At 37.7% G+C, this 17731-nt stretch overlaps 2 protein-coding genes across 13 annotated transcripts in view; one reads left to right on the top strand and one right to left on the bottom strand.

Moving 5' to 3' along the window:
* The window catches only part of mettl15 (methyltransferase 15, mitochondrial 12S rRNA N4-cytidine), a 305277-nt gene extending 287557 nt beyond the window's left edge, over positions 1–17720 (bottom strand). For 5 of the 12 annotated variants that reach the window (XR_015494813.1, XM_087259617.1, XM_087259620.1 and 2 more), the window contains exons 1-2: positions 16828–16900; positions 16031–16292 (exon numbers count right to left, since the gene is read on the bottom strand). Coding sequence is in view for 11 of the 12 variants with exons in the window: in XM_087259617.1 (XP_087115743.1) it covers positions 16031–16285 (255 nt within the window). In the remaining variant the exon portion in view is untranslated. Of the gene's footprint in view, positions 1–16030; positions 16293–16439; positions 16916–17557 lie in introns of those variants that run through there. The other 7 variants (XM_087259615.1, XM_087259612.1, XM_087259611.1 and 4 more) reach the window with 6 other exon arrangements.
* kif18a (kinesin family member 18A) overlaps positions 16583–17731 on the top strand; it is a 45374-nt gene continuing 44225 nt past the window's right edge. Inside the window, exon 1 of the mRNA XM_087258958.1 lies at positions 16583–16828. The gene's annotated coding sequence lies outside the window, so the exon portion shown is untranslated. The remainder of the gene's footprint in view (positions 16829–17731) is intronic.

Genomic DNA, 17731 nt, shown 5'->3' with positions numbered 1-17731 from the left:
CCAGATTTAAACATACTGCAAACAGACTGTAATCAAAATTATCAACATGACTACTAATATTAACAATGCATTTATATAAAGTAAAATGAATAATAGCAACGATAAGGAGTCAATGTTATTATGCAATGGCACCTGTCTCTTTTGCTCATACAAAATTACTCGATTACCTCTATCCCGATCCTTGAGATCGGCTTGGGATATCCCTAATGACAAAGATATTTGCTCAGCAATAATGCATTCAAGATGTTTATACAGCTTTGCAGAATTACACATCAGTGTCAGTGCTGTTTTCAGTTAGAAGTTCACAATAGATCAGTATTTTTACTCAACACCTGGCCTTGACAGACTGAACAGAGGAAATGAACCAAAGATTTCCATGTCAAAGAAAGATAAGCTTCAAAACCACACCTAAGTTTTACATCATTATAATACACAATTGCCATTCAAATGTATTAACTTGCCAAATGAAGCAAGCCATTTTTAACCCCTGAAGCAAATTTTCTTGATCTTGACTGAATAAATGTAATAACTTAATAAGAATATGGCAGTTCGTCATCCATGGGTGGGCTTTGTGATTTCACAGTGGGAGCAAATTTGGAATAGCGTGACGGGGGGGAAAGACGTGAACAGATTTTTACCAAATGCCAGATGTTTACTCACACGGTAGACATGCACTGCTGTTAAAACAATGATTCATTTTGCATTATAGGTCTACTTTAAGATTTCATGTTGGAAGAACGTTTTCAAAAAGAGTGGCAAATCAGCTCTGACAATGTTACACTTTGGGAAGATGTAACCTTATCTGTGAAGTTTTGGTATGCTGCTATAATATTTGTAAAAAGGATCAGCAAAGAACACACTGAGGTAAAAATTCAGCTTTGGGCTATTCATAAAGCTGTGTCGGAGCTGTTTACAGCAATCTTCAACGCTTTTAATTGTTTTTCTAGGCAAACATGCATTAGCCAGGGTTAATATCTAAAGTCGCCCTTAACCCCAGTGCCTCTATTAGTATATCGGCATTAAATGCAATCATGACTCTCGATACGTCAGTGGCCAGGTTTCTGTATGAAAATGTGGTGCAATAAATTACGGAGAATCATAATTCAAATAATGGCATGCCTGCGGTTTCTGAGCTTTCATGCAAACCCCATTCAAGGCCATGTTGCTGTGATGAGTCATCGCTCTATCCAGCTGTCCACGGGGCATACATCTGATTAGCAAGCCCACGCTCACCCGGTAGGCGCAAATGTAAATATTGTAATAAAACCCTCCGTAATAACTCCCGTGTCTTGGAGAGGCTTCACTTTATTTATTTTTCCCCACATTTCAGCAATATTGTCTGATGGAGACTGCATACTTAAATATCAGTTATTAAAGCGAGCGTTCAGATGTGGGTTTCCAGAAACCATTCTTCAACTTCAGGCTTTTTTTAAATCTCCCACGAGGAGCTACTTGCATCATTAGTGTAATTATCCTTCACATCATTGTTGGATTTATTTACCATCAAAGAAGTGGGTGTTTTGCTTCACCTACAGAGCTGCAGAGTGACACGGCGCTGCACGGTGACTAATACGCCGCAATATTTACAGCTTTTTTCCCCGTGTCCCTGAAGCGAGAAAAAAATAGCAAGAAAAATCTCAAACAACATGCAAATCGAAGTTCAAGGGCTGCTGTAGAGGTTACGTTTCACACATTTGATCGGAACAATGCATTTCTTAGCAGGAGCGCAAAAGTGACCAGTGTCGCCACAGGAGGGTTCAACGGGTGTGTTGCCGTGGCAACACAGAACGCTTGAGGGCCTCAGCTGAGCTCCCACTAAGAGACTGTCCCCTCTTTGCCAGCTTAGCCACCTGGTACAGCCATGATACATTTGGCTAATGATGTCACGGACTCTCTTTCATGCCGCGCCCCCACCACCATGGCCCAATTGTCTATTCATGAGAGTAATGAGAAGTCAGGGAGAGGGAGAGTGAGAGACAGACAGAGAGAGACTTTGCTCATGGCCACTGATAACCCCAGACTAAACTTGCAACCTTACGAGGCTCGGGCTTAATATCTGGCCGTCAATCAGCTCTGCCATCCCTTGCCGGAGTGTTTAATTACAGAGATCAATTATTCACCAGCCTCGTCTTTCAGTGGGCCACACTCCACGAAAAAATACTGCCACAGACTGAGGGAGGAGACAGCGGCTTGCCAGGACAGACCAGAATTATCCCTAGCACAACATGTCCACCAGGAGAATGCCGTCTACACCTTACCCATGCGCACGGGCACATTTGCCATGCATGACCGGTGCGAGGGTAACATTACATGAAATTTATTGAGGTCCACCGCCTGTCCTACTGGCCCTGTCAATGCGCTGACGTCACGGCTTGTTGATAAATACCACGGCGTCAGCATCACCGACTTCCGTCATCAAGTCTTTTTACATCCAGACATGGCATTCATTATTATTTCACAAGTATTAAAGAGATAGATCACCTATTATTGAGTATTCGGTTACCATTAAAGTGTGTGTTCACAGCTCGGATCTCTTGGTTGTTTTGGTCTGAAGCAAAAAAGAAAATAATACATTTAGTCCTAATATTAAATAGCAAAGATTTGTAGCACAGAGTCATATTTTTGATGCTTGTATTTAATCATAACAAAATCCCTTTAAGGCAAGTCATTTTATTTGGCGGCCATTTTTGAAACGCCTCTCGGGCAGTATGCTCGGGCATTCTGTTTGTATGGGGAAACATCAAATTCTCCAAAATTGCTTGCCAAGCTTATATTAAAACTTCATATTAGAAATCAACAATAAGGCTCCTGTACTAGAAGGCGAGGCTTCATTCGCCATATTGACCGTTACACTTTTCCCTAATCAAAACTATACGAGTGACATGTCTTTGTGCATTCCATAGTCTTTGACCATAATGGGCAACATCATGACTTAGAAAAAAAAAATAATAATTTTATGGTCATATATTTTGACATCGCATCTTGATTTTTGCTTGTTTGTTTGTTTGTTTGTTTAACACTTTATTAATACCCTTGGGGTAATTCATTCTGACATCGTGGTGCTTCACATATAACAAGAATGACACACTTAACACAATAAATACCAACACTTAACTTTAACACAAAAAAAAAACTGGGGAAAAAATGCAATAACAATAATAAATAATAAATAATAATAACTAATAATAATATTCAGTCGATTACCTGCATTTATTATGTAACTGAATTGCTTCAGGCACAAAAGTAATTTATAATGATTTGTGGAACATCTTATTGTCCTTAGACATTGCCCAAGGGGCATCCACTCTAAATATCTGCTCAAGGGGTGTGTGCTGTTTCCTAGTATTTTATGTGCCATCCTCAACACCTGCTGTTCGTAACAGTATGCAAGACTTCACAGGGGAACTCCTAAGATTTTTTAAACACAAATCAACAATGCCTTGATTGTTTGCATTAGACTTTTGTGTGCCCTGCATTTATATTTCACTCACGTCAAATTTGTACCAGAGACCATCCTTTTTTTAATTGCTTGATTGGTATGCACCAATAATCAAAGAGGAACATTGACAGTTCTTTGTAGATTCTTCAAAATGTTCCTACAAGTTCCTACAATGCTTTCTGGGTGCACTTTTTAAACATTGAAACTAATTTTTGGTTTTAGCAGTTGCAATGTCCCCATAAAAAAAGTCATGGCAGTGGTGCCATGATGACATACAAACTTAAACAAAAAAAGCATGCACACAAATGACAACCGGTGAAACTCTACCTTAGTAAAAGATAAAAAGATAAAAAAATGAAGGTGTGGCCATGGTGTGCATCTTGTTAGAGTGAGACTTGTACAGTAGCAGGAGGACCCAGCTCCAAGAATTTACCCCATTACGACCATCCAATCTCAATCACTGTAAGACAAACTTTTCAACTGACACCAGATCAGCCCGAAAGGTAACTTCAGCCAATTCCCGAATCCTCCCCCGTTCTCCAGACTGACAGCTCATTAATCTCCCTTGGCTGCAATCCCTCCTCCCCGGTGACAGAGCCTGAGCCAGAGCAGAGGATTCCCCTATGCCTGGCTGTGTCCATCCCCGCTGGTCCACCTGCTTGGATCAAACACTCTCCACAGGGAGGAGACAAGATGGTAAAGACCAGAAAAGGGGGGCGTTGGGGATTTCGACGGGCAATAAAACAAAACAAATCACTTCCTGTCAGGGTGTGTCTTTACTGAGTGGGTGTGCAAATGTGTGTGACCAGGCGCTAAGAGCAGGTCCACTAAATGAGACAGGACATGAATAAAGCAGCGGCTGGCTTCGATTGTTCGTGGGCAGGCTCCGGGGGAAAGCCGGTACAGAAGAATCTATCACAGGAGATTGGCTAGGTCGTGGGTGGACGTCACCGAGTAAAAAGGCCCTTTGGTGAGATCTGAGCCTGGGCCCACCGGATGGCAGTGTATAAATCTAATAGACAATAACATATGTCCCTTCACCAAGGAAACTGGAGGGAAATGCGCATTGCAACTGTCAATAAGAATGAGTCTTCTGTTTATAAGATCACCTCAGGACATTCTAACGCCATTATGTTCCTCGGCTGGAGTTGAGGGGGGCGAGGTAGAGTTTAAAGTTAAAATGCTTCCTCAATCAGTTTAATGTGCTGAGACAACTTCAGAAACAAACAGCTCAGTTTGTTGAGCGGCCTGACATAGCAACACTGTCTCAACCAATGGTGTGATTAAGGGGGCAGGGTAGTCTGTTGGGCAGCCAATGGTAGATGATGGGGGAATCCTGTTTAAAAACAATTACATTATTTACCCTTTCAACAGAAAATTAAGAGTTTGTAGAATAAAAATAATTTAATGAAAGTTATTTGATGCCTAATCAATGGATGTGAATTTAATCAGAAACATCCAAAACAAAAACAAAGCCTCCAATCTTAAAAATTATCAACATCAGATAGGCTGATGTATCAAAAGAAAAAAAAAGACTTAATATTCTTTAAAAAAAAATAAGCATTAAAATGTCATTTTAAATTTGATTTTGTTTAAAATAACCGAATATGTGATATAAAATAATTAAACAGCAGATTTTAGCTTCAACCCCAATCAGTCACACCTGGGCTAGCTAAAGGCTGCTTTAGGGTGATTTCACACTTGGTTCAAATGATTGATGACCTTACCCAAACTTGATTGTCCCCGCTTGCCACCTTCTCGGTTGGTTTTTGTTCATGATGTCTTTTTTCTTTCTGAACCCTGGTACGCTTGTGTCATCAATCTGCTGTTTTGCTTATAGCTGTTCCTAGGTTAAAACCATGAAAGCAAAGCGCCAAAATGGAAAGATGTCCACACATCGCAGTCATTCTACTTTTACAGAATCTTTTTGGTTTTGGACAGAAAGCGACTACGAAAATGAAATAATAGTTTATAATAGTTTGTTGTACATTTGGCGGTTCACTTCCGTTATTTGGTACGATTGCATTCATACCAGAAGTGAGCCGGACCAGAGTTTGCATGAATCATACCCCAGATCACCTCTTCCAGGTGGAACCTGGGTAAAGTTAACGGTTGCGCACCCGAAAGCAGAAGACACATTCAACTAGCTAAACGTACTGTACTCTGACGTCCTACAAACCCGGGTGTGGATCAAAAGTGCTAGTGTGAAAGCACTCTTATGCTTCTGCATTAAGTGCACGCATATGTTCCGGCGCAATCTGCGCGTAGTGGCATAGCCCTCGCTGTGGCCATCCCTGACATGCACCCCTAAAAAATGTAACTAAATGTCACAACGACGCGAAGCGCAAGCTATGTGATTGGTCGGCTTGGTAGTGCTGACGAGTGTGGGCGGGATAGAAAGCCACAGGAACCCATTGGAGCGAGTGTTTACAAGTGTCGAGTCCTGTTAAGCAACTCCAGATGGAAAGTTTTGATCTGTGTTTACCTTATTATTACAGTTGTTGCACTTCTGGTGTTTACCGCCTCAGAATGAGCGAGTTTTAACTACTTCTACATTAAGGTAGTGTTTAGAAAAAACAAAACACCAGCGAAGAAACTCGACACAGAAAAACAGAAAAACCTAACTGCCAGCTAGTGTTTCGGAAGTGTTATTGCTGAGGAACCCAAACAGCGTGCAGCAGTATAAATGCAACACAACGCGCAAGGCATGTACCATGCGTCACGCCGATCACTCGATGCAGAAGTATAAACCAGGGTTAATCAAGCTCTGACTAGGCTTTCTAGAAACATCCTTGCATGTGTGTTGAGGCAAGTTGGAGCTAAAATCTGCAGGACACCAGACCTCCAGGAACAAGTTTGAGAACCCCTGATAAAGAGTATGAAAAATTAAGCTGACAAAAGAAAAATATATTTATGCACAATTAAATGTCCAATGAGTGGTGTGGTAGAGCTGTCACCTCACAGCAAGGAGGTCACTGGTTTGAGCCTTGGCTGGGTCAGTTGGCATTTCTGTGTGGAGTTTGCATGTTCTCCCTGTGTTGGTGTGGGTTTCCTCCGGGTGCTTCGGTTTACCTCACAGTCCAAAGACATACGCTATAGGCGAGTTGGACAAGCTAAATTGTCCATAGTGTATGTGTGTGAATGAGTGTGAATAGGTGTTTCACGGTGATGTGTTGCAGCTGGAAGGGTATCTACTGTGTAAAAAATAATGACCCCAGATTAATAAGGAATCAGCAGAAAAGAAAATGAATAAATATTCAATCTAAATTAATAATTGAAAACCTATAATAATAGACAGCCAGTATGGCAAAGATATATTGTGCTTCCTGGACATCACGTTCATCACATCATAGCTCTATAATACCCATTTACCATGAAATGCCAAGCTTCTGTCCTGCCTCTTATCCTCATACACCTTAAAATTGAATGTTCAGATAATGAGCTGTGACTACATGCTGCAAATTAAATGCATAAGTGACTGAGAAGCATGTTTAAAATATAGATAAATATTTCATTTTAAATGATGGTAAAGCAAAATGCCATAAAGAAATATGGAGTAACGCATGTATACAGGACTTCTGGCCTTTCCAATTGGATCTAACACTATGAGACAGCAAGAGAGTCATTACTAAAGGGTCACATCTGGTTCTGAGATTGGTCTGAAATGGCAAGGAATGAAAACGCTGAACCTGTGAACTTCCTCATATCAATCTGTTACACTCAGTTAAGCTCTATGTGCACTTGAAGATTGGGACAGAGAAGAAAGGGTGGAAAATGAAATGAAGTAAAAATGAAATTCGTCTCGCTTCATTTTTCATTTAATGCAAACTATCCCTCCACCCTACACAAACTCGCGGACGGAAAAACTAATCCAATTTAACAAAACGTTTAAATCAATTTTCAACTAATTTCCAGACAGAAGGGAGCAGGACATGCATCGCTACCTGTTCAGATAGGTCGCGCACAGTGCAGTATTACACACTGCTGTAGGTTCCGAAGTGGACAATAATGTCTATTCCCTTCAGACAGATGGAAATTCCCACTTGTCCGTCTCCGACTCTGCTGCTTTTGTCATTCTCAAATGGCTTCCACGTTACACCCTTGTAATCAAACTGCTGGATTCATACTGCTCATTATTCAATTAGCCAAATGCTACAATCGCATCCTGATGGCTAAGATAATTAGTGTAAAATGGTTACCCGGCTGGCAAAGTGGATCAGCAATTCAAGGTGAATAGAATATCCAATTGTACCAAATATAATTTTTTTCAAGGCTAATTTGGTGGCTAATGAGGCTGCTCTAGTTTGGGTAATTTATGGACGAGTGGAAGGTGAAAAAGGCCAGAATGAGAGAGAATAGAGAGAATTAACAAAGAATTCCCTTTCTCCCTCTGCTCTTTCTCTCACTGTCAGTGATTTTCTATAAGAACACAAAACAGGTTAATGAAACACACTGAACAACTGAGACTGTAAAATAACAGATCATTTACTATGCTGTAGTCCCAGATTTGTATCATTGCGGCTTGTTTTACACACTTAGATATCTATCAGAATTAACTAGGGGTTGTGACAAAAATGCTACCAAAATAATCAAAAACTCCCCCTATATTCAATTTAATTCATGTTTATTTCTATAGCGCTTTTACAATGTAGATTGTGTCAAAGCAGCTTAACATAAAAGGTCTAGTAAATTAAAACAGTGTCAGTCCAGTTTTCAGAGTTGAAGTTCAGTTTATTTCAGTTCAGTGTGGTTTAATTTTCACTGTTGAAAGTCCAAACACTGAAGAGCAAATTCATTCATGCACACCTCCCCAAATCCCAAACCAAGCAAGCCAGTAGTAAAGGTTGCAAGCAAAAAACTTTACCAATTGACGAAAGTGAAGGAAAAAAACTTGAGAGATACCAGGCTCAGTTGAGCATGACCATTTCTCCTCTGGCCAAAATTCTTAATTAACGTCCTTACTTTTAAATGTATGCACACTGCATTACAACCAATTACACACATTTTTATTGTGTTTATGAACACAATGGCCAAAGATTAGCCTTTAAAAAATGCGGGGATTTTGTTGAGTGTGCTTCTTTATGTGATTAAACAACAAAGTACACATACAATTAGGCAGTATAAGATTCTTACAGAATGATAACCTTGGATAAAAATATCACAGTTTCACAGGATTGTGTTTACTGCTCTAAAATATATTCTTTTAAAATGTCTGGGTAAATTTTTTCCCTCCTTTGAACATGTATTTTATTTTGAGAAACATTTTAAGCATTTTGGAGCAGTAAACATATCAGGCTAAATAATTCAAATGAATCATTGCATTCTGCTGTCTTCATTTGTTTCAAAAACAGTTTTCTTTACAATTTAATATCTTTTCTGCTGGAGTTCCTAAAAAACTAAAATAAATAAATATAAAATATGAATTCAGAATATGATGTGCTGTTTTTAATAATGATTATAGAAAATGATGAGCCATATTCAGCAATAATGATTGTAAGAATGGGACTTAACTACAGCGGTTCAAACTGTGGTTCTGCCGAATGGCTAAAAAGTTGATAGTGAAAAATTTACATTTCTAGTCAAACCATCCTTCTGCAATCTTATACCAAAAATAGAAATAAGGGTAGCATTAATAGCTTTTTAATGACAAAAATTCCCCGTTTACAAATGAATTAGTTACAAATAACTGTATATAAAATAGTAAAACATGAAATGTTAAAAACATATAATATTAATTGTACCCAGCTTAGTTGTAAAATAAAGTCACCTAAGGAACAGGTAGAGACAGGGGAAAGTCAGAGAAGATGGAATCCAAGGCAGGAGAGGAGCAGAGCAGGAAAAGCACAGATCAGGAAAAAGAGACCAGAGCAAAGTTTACCACTTTTTTGTATCTTTCTTGACCATGTGACAAAAGTCCAAATACTAAGACATACAAACTGACAAATCAACATGTGACCACATCATAAAACCCCCAAAGTATACACACATATTAACCATCCCTGATATTATCGGTATCTGCCTTGGGGATCAGTATGGACCTTCTTGGTGAAAAAGGCATGAACAAATGCATTTGATAATATGCATTCCTATATGTATTTTTGATTGTGGCAATACTGCAGCTCAATCTCCCTAGTTTTAGATGCATCGTTTACAAGTAATTTGAAACAGTTTATTTATAACATTTGATGGCAATTGTTTAAAGTATTCTAATTGTCCAAATTGGTTAAAAATACATTTTAGACACAAACAACACCATATATGCCATTATATCACACCATATATCATTATAAAAAGCGCCGGAAATTCATTCTCTATTTGAGAAGACTTTCTGAACTACACTATTCAAAGATTTACATCTTTTTAATAGGCTATTTTTTCATAGAGAATTTACGTACACAGTAGCTTTGTCTGTGACTTCAAGTAATTTCTTTTTGCTTTGAATCAAATGTCGTAATGTTATGACTCATCTTGGTTCAAGGACTATTTATGAAATACTTTTTTTTTTTAACTGCCTTCTAAATAGAATGAATGGGAATAAAACAGTCTGAAAAAATGTGAAAAAATACTTGTGAAAATTTGTCTGAGGAAAAAGTCAGTGGTCACTTTTGAGCTCTTCAAGAAGGCACTGAGTAAAATCCCCCCAAACATTTGGGGATCACTAAAAACATTTTGTAATGCTCTGAGTAGTAAGCTAAATATGGGTAACCTTCCCTCAGCTGTTTCAATGGTTCCCATGGCAATAGAAACTTAGCGTGGGCCACCACACATGTTGATGATACCTGTGCGCAGAATGAGAAACGTGTAGCCACCACATTGTGCATTGTGGATAATTATTCCATTGCAGGTAGAGTGTGACATGAGTAACAGTTGGGGTAAAAAGGCATTGAAAAAGAAAGAAACCCATAGTGTCTTGACCGGATGTATACAAGCAGAACGTTGTAAAGTAAACAAAGCGCCGACCATATGTTGTCACGGAGCATTCAAGGGCAATCCCGCTTACAGAAGCAATTTTGATGAATTGTCAGTGAAATCTGTACTCTGCAGCTGCCGTGCCAGGGGGTGCCGTGTGAAAGCCCTTCACCTGTGCCGCTATCCATTCCTGGATAACTGCGTAGGAGGTGGCGGCCGGCTGAAAGCCTACATTTACCCACTTTGGCGTAATTGCAGCGTTTACTCTTTGATTGCCTAAGAGCTCCATTCATACTCACTCCTGCCTCGTTGGATGAGAGCTTCTGCAGTGGGGTTGATTGCTTTACAATGGCAGATCAAAATATTAGAGTGATCCCTCTGAGCAGTCACAGTAAGCGTCTGACTAACAGTTATTATTACGCTGTCTGTCAGTGTAATAACAAAGAAAGCTAAATTGTTTAATGGGGTAAAAAGAGCTGGTTCATGCTCGCCTAATGATTACCAATTTGCTGCTTGCTTACTAGATTTTGATACTAAACGCCTCAAATCAGAGAAAACAGATCATGTGACTTGAAGACCAAGTCATGGCGGGAAAAGCTTCTCCTGCTATGTCAAAATCAGGAAAATAAAATAAAATAAAAACTGCATATACTTATTTGACCCCCTCCCCCCTTTTTTTCTTATTTTATTTTATTTATTTAATATATACTTTTATGTATAAAATTAGTGTACATGCGCACAAAAAGGAAAGCATATATAGCTAAATGAGAAAGTGGATGTTATATTTGTAAGTGTTTTCAATTGTATGATCTCAAACATGTATGTAATGTAAGTGTAAAACTATTTAAGAAAATAAAAAAGAAAAATATTTTGTTGTAATAACAAATATAATTAGTTTTTCTTCTTCATTTATTCATTTATTCATTTTCTTTTTTGGCTTAGTCCCTTTTTTATTAATCCGGGATCGCCACAGCGGAATGAACCGCCAACTTATTCAGCATATGTTTTTACGCAGCAGATGCCCTTCCAGCTGCAACTTATTTTTGGAAAACATCCATACACACTCATTCACACTCATACACTAAGGACAATTTAGTCGACCCATCTCACCTGTACCGCATGTCTTTGGACTGTCGGGGAAACCGAAGCACCCGGAGGAAACCCATGCGAACGCAAGGAGCACATGCAAACTCCACACAGAAACGCCAACTGACCCAGCCGAGGCTCAAACCAGCGACCTTCTTGCTGTGAGGTGACAGCACTACCTTCTGCGCCACAGTGTCGCCTATTTTTCCTTTTTTGTTTACAGAGATTTGTTTCTGGCACTTAATAATAAAAAATAATAATTACATTTAAAAAAAGGTCATTGCACATTTTTATCTCAGCATTCTGACTCTTTTCACAATTTTACGTTTCTAATCTATATTGCATTTTTTCTTTAACTGTAAGACATAAACTCAGAATTACATGCTAGAAAAGTCAAAATTATGATAACATTTAATTCTAAGAAAAGTCTTTCTTCTAAGAATTGAACTTTAATGACTCTCTTTATTTCACAGTTTATTTCTTACAATTACAAGGACACAAAATTGTGAATTTATTCTTTTTTGTAAGATTTAGTTTTGTCAATTTCACCTTTATTATGATAGGACAATTTATATTGACAGAAAGACTTAATTAAGAAATGTTCTTGGAAAGGAAGCAAGTAGCAGAGATGCAATACATGTCGAGACACTGATCACTAGGCTCTTGGCATTGACAGAACTGTGGATTTATAACTGCTAAATCTCACTATTCTTTTTGTAAGTCTGACTTTTCTCTTACCGAGAAGATATCTTACAATTCTGTGTAGCAAATGTTAATTTGACAAAAAAAAAAATTATACTGGAAATCTCAATTAAAAAGTCACAATTATTTTATTTCTTTATTCTGTAGAGGAAACGAGTTTTACTCCTATGAGCCAACTAATAATAAGAAAGACATTATACATGTAATGGCATTTTAAAAGATGAATTATTTAAAAAGACTCTTTTGATAGCCAAGACTATTTTGCCCTGTTCTCTGTAAGGAACAGTTTTACTAATAGATCTTTAGCCCACTAGTGATGTCTGGTTCATGAGCAAATTGCTCTTTTGAACCAGTTTATTAAAGTGAACTTTGTGAACTTAAAATCAGAATGAATCATCTAAAACAGTTCATGGATTGAGTCAGTACAGATCTACTAGTTACTCAATCAAAACTCACTTTCAGACGTGCCTGTCTGTCACTTCTACTTGACATGAGCCAATCTCCAAGAGTACAAGATCCTGTGATGTCAGTTTTTGCCTACTCATTCAAACACTCCAGTTACTCAACAGTACGCTGAACTGGGAACAGTACAGACACTTCTGACATGCTGAGAATATGTTTCCCATGTCTTCTAGAGTGAAACAAATACATTTTTGTGAACATATAGTCTACATTCTAAAAGGATTTAAATGAACCCAACTCCCTCAACATTTACTTCGTGTTTGCTAATTCAATTCAAACTCAGATTAACTGGAAATTACACAACATGCTCAATACAATACTAAACGGAGCCCAACCCCATTGCAAACCAACACATCAACAACATCTGTGAGATACAATCCGTATTGATGCACAGACGGTCTTATTTCATTATTTTTTATTTGATTATTTGTTTAAACGCATGCCTTTGGCAGGCTGTTTCTGCACCAGTTGGCCCATGGGCGGATAGTGAAGTTAAGAGGTGCAAACCTTAGTCAGGAGTGGTGCGGTACTGTGTCGCCCCACGTTCTGCCAACAACCCGACAGTGGTGCCATCACTGACTCAGTCACTGACCCAGAGCCCCCACCTGCATGAGCAACGCTTTGAGCTGTAGGACCCAGCGATGCCCATCTCAAGCTGCCCACTAGAGCAGAAGGCCCTTTGACTCACGCCCATCTGGCCTGCTAGCACGTTACAGTACGCCAAGGTCTGTGAGCACACTGCTAAATTCCCTACCCTTCCCAAGAGGGGACAGTTAACAAATCGGGAGTCCTAAAAGTTTGGTGACAAGCAACTTTTTTTTTTCTTGACAAGACGGCATGTGGTTAAGATGGCGATGACAAGTCAACATTCCGCCTCCAGGTTTTCCCACATACATACACAAATACACAAACACAAAAGTTCAATGTTGCACCCTGTGTAGGAGTTAAAAAGGATGCACGTTGTGGTCTTCATTAGTTATTTCCATCTAAACATGTCACGAAGCACATGATTTCCGATGATGCTGCTATACAAGATGATTTTCGTTACATGGTAAGTGCAAAAAATATTGAATGAGATTTAGGTTTAAAAAAAAAAAAAAACACACGCAACAATTTAAATAAATAAAAATGTGTTCATAAAACTCAAATTATGGGGGAAACAAATCAATGATTGTAGCACCATTTAATTAAACATATAAACATGTGCTACATGTTTTCCTCCTAAAATAAAATAAAAAATACTAAAATTTCACCAATAAGAAAACAGCAGTTAAGAAAGCATATCATAATAGCAGATTGGATGTTTGCAGTTTGGCTCTAAAAACTCTCAAAAACTCTACAATTTGGCTCTCCTGTAAACTCACGTCAAACTTTGTATTTTTCATTGATTTAAGGTCAGTGCACAGCAAGTCAACGGCAAACAACTAGCACCGACGACATCTAACTGTGTGGCTGCCTTGCAGTGATTTACTTCTGGTCCAATCTGGACCAAAATGCTGCCCATGAACTCACCAAAAAGATAAAAGCCGACTGAAACAAATGTTCTGCGCCTACATGGGCAGTTTTGCAAATGGCAGTATCTGTTTTCTTATTTACAACTGAATACTAAAAGTGTAAACAAAACAGCATTTAGCACCATATAAATATAAATATGTCTGATAATCTATTAAAGCATACGGTTTGTAAATATTTGAAAAATTTGAATTTACAGCCAGCCTCTTAAATTGTTCACTTGCTACCTCACTTCATTACGTCACACTTACGCTCGGATTTGTTGCTGAATAACCAGTCAGAACGCTCTCTTCAGACAACCCAATGCTGAATAGGGCCAATAAGCTCCGATGTTAACCCGACCAGAGCAAGTAGCTTTAAAAATCTACATTTTAAAAACAATGTCAGTGTTGCTCAATTTCAATTTATTTCATTTTTAATAATAAAGAAAAGTTCTGGCAACTGACTTCATCAAACTGGACAGAGGAAATGAACTGGACAAGAAGTCAAAGAAGCTGAATGCCCAGAGCCACACTTACCTGCATCATCACCACAGACCAACAGATGTAACAAGTTCACTGTGGCATGCTGTTTCCCAAAACAAACTAGCCTGATTTTGTCATATTAATTTGTGTTGAAATGCCTAACAAACATTAACATTAAACAAGTGTATTTTCCTTACTCAAAAGCATAATATAAACAAATATTATTTAAGTAAACCTCTGGTTTTAAACAACGCTGTCCCAAACCAATCTCAAGGGTTAATATCAGTAGCTGATTAAATTGTATCTTTATATTTAAAATTTTTTATCTGCATTGGCTATGCCATTTATTTCACATGTGAGGTATCATGCAACAGGTATGAAAAAGGCACTTTCAATTAGGTTTCTAACTCAATTGTCTGTGCAATGCGAGAGAAGCAATGAAGTTTGTTCAAGCATTTAACATGGACATTCAAGCTCTTAATGTTTTCTAATATTTTAATGACTAATATTTTAATGACTTTTTTTCCTCAGTTTATGAATTTGGTGTTATTAGAGGCAAAATGCAGACATGACTGTATTCCTATAATTAACTTCATATGTTAGAAAAACTTTCATGTTGTTATTCAATGTTATGCTTTTAAAATTAGCTATTTAAATGTATTTGAACAGTTCAACTTAAAGTCCTAGTTTATTAGCATTTTGTTTGGGTTATTGGGGACAGGTGAGACTCGAAACCCTTTCCTAAACCCAAAGTGTGGAACGTCAGAAGTTCGAGAAACACTAACTTGAAGGAACAACTTTGTGCAGGTACATACCGTCTATGCTCACTAAATCACATTTTCACTTAAGATTTAATACATAGAACTTTTGTAAAAGTTGCAATTTTGTCATCATTTACTCGCAATCCACTTTCTTCTGTTAAACAAAAAATAGATATTTTGAAGAATGCTGAATCCCTGTAGCTTACCCTAAATGATAGGGTTGTGCAATTAATTAAAACTCAATTTAAATTTCAGCCACCAGCATTTATGAAGAAACAACATATCTCACCCACTTACTAGCAGTCTGAATTCAGTTGAATGCAGATTTCTGCAGCATGTATACAATCTTTAAATAAATATTTTTGGTCATAAAGCCCACTAATAATTGTTTTATATAACCACGATTATAATACTGACCAAAAAAAAAAAGGTTTTTCTTTTCTTACGATAAATGTCACTGACTATTCAGCATTCTTAAAATGATCTACTTTTTGTCTTCAACATAAAAAAGAAACTCAAAGACAGTGAGTAAATGTTCCTTTTTGAAATTTAACACTTTAATAAATACCTCCTTTTCCACAGGCATAGATTGTATACAAGTCAAAAGGCATAAATGTTGCCTGATAAACATCAAACTATCACTGCAATAGCCAGGTCTTTTAAATTAAGAGATTCCTGATGAAGGACTAACTGACCTGTCCAGGTTTGATGTTCAGAAACTGCAGCACTTCCTTCACCATGACCGGTGTGTGAAAGGGCTTCTCCTCTTGGACTGGCATCTCACAATCGGGGCTTGAAGGGACTGATCCAGTATAGAGTCTCCCTGGATGCCACGACTTTCTCCAGCACCTCCTGAACATTCTGGGGTTTCGGAGAGTAGCCACGTGTTTCCAAACTCCCAAAGTCTGTCTGCAGGGTGCAGCCATGAAGCAGCTATAATATTGGGGCATATAGATCCTGCACAGAGGACACATATTTCATCAGAATAATATTAAAAGGACAAGAAATGCAGGGGATTACATGTTGTCAAACATGCCATCTGGTATAACTCATTTGTATTAGTCATTAAATGTTTAATTAAAGACTGAGATATTTAAAACTCACAATACAAATTGTTTAAGCATGTAAACATGTTGTTAATATGCAAACGTTAGAAATGAATCTTCTTATTTAATCTAAATTACCCATCATTTTCTAATTTGCAAATGTCTCTGCATCTATAATTGAGAAATCCCCGCTAGATAGACGGACACGTGCCAGAGCAGGGTTTTTCTGGCATCAGTGGCATGTGTTCGGGATCATATATTTTCGGATTCTAAAAGGAAGTGCGTGTGTTTGCTGTCATATATTTTAACACGTGATGTAGTTAAGGGCATACGACTCCGCACACCATTGAGTAAATCATGTTCAAATGTCATTTCGGAAGCACATAGTTTACTGTGCAAACAGATAACAATACAGCAAGTTGTGATTTTGATTAAAGGTAACGTACGGTAAGTATTAAACAGCGTTGCTTCTTTAGCGATGTGTGTGTACTGTAGTAGGTTCACGAGTGCAGCTCTGACAGCTCCCGGAAGAAACAGGAGAGACAAATATTTGTTCCTCCTGTAACAGAAATGATACAGTCAGATAATTCGTTATCTGTTTATTGGAAACACGTGTAGCGATATTGACAAATGAAGAAATGTATGCACAGATGTGTTTATCCTGTCCACAACTGCCAAACTAAGAATATTTGTTTCGTATTTTGATGAGTAATATCCAAATAAAAAGTCTAGTTTAGTTTTTTTAACGTTTGTTATAACGTTATAACACGTTACAAATTTACTGTTTCATAAAGTAAACCAATAAGTGAATTTTTCTGTGATTTTCCACGTGAGATTTGTGTCGTATTGAAACGTTTCGAGATCATGAGAATATGCAAATAAATATATGTAAACATTTCATACTACATAATGTTAATATTATATTACTAAATATTATATAAATAAAAATAAGTTGTATCTGTAAACGTCTTATATACATTTTAACAGGCGCTTAAAAACATTCTCGGAGGAAACAATTAGAGAAAATTTTAGACACCTAACGTTAACTTTACATCAAGAAAAAAAAACTTGTTAAAATGAAAATTAATGTTCATTTTGGTCACAATAATTACATGTCAGCCGCATCACTAAAAACTGCTGGTCTAATTGCGCTAATAACAATAAAGTAACTTAAACCTGGAATATCGTATGGCGTAGAAATCATAATGTTCAATATAAGAAACATTTCTTGCTTTATTCCACCCCATGTATCCACCGTAAATTAAATTCTTCATCATCCTTGATTCTATGGATTCAGTCCATTCAGTCGCAGCATCATACGTCATCTGACGTAAGAATGCCCTCATCCAA

The sequence above is a fragment of the Danio rerio genome, chromosome 7 (genome assembly GCF_052040795.2).
Source record: "Danio rerio strain M-AB ecotype USA chromosome 7, GRCz13ab, whole genome shotgun sequence".
NCBI classification, from domain to species: Eukaryota; Metazoa; Chordata; class Actinopteri; order Cypriniformes; family Danionidae; genus Danio; species Danio rerio.
This window is presented reverse-complemented; position numbering and strand designations above follow the sequence as displayed.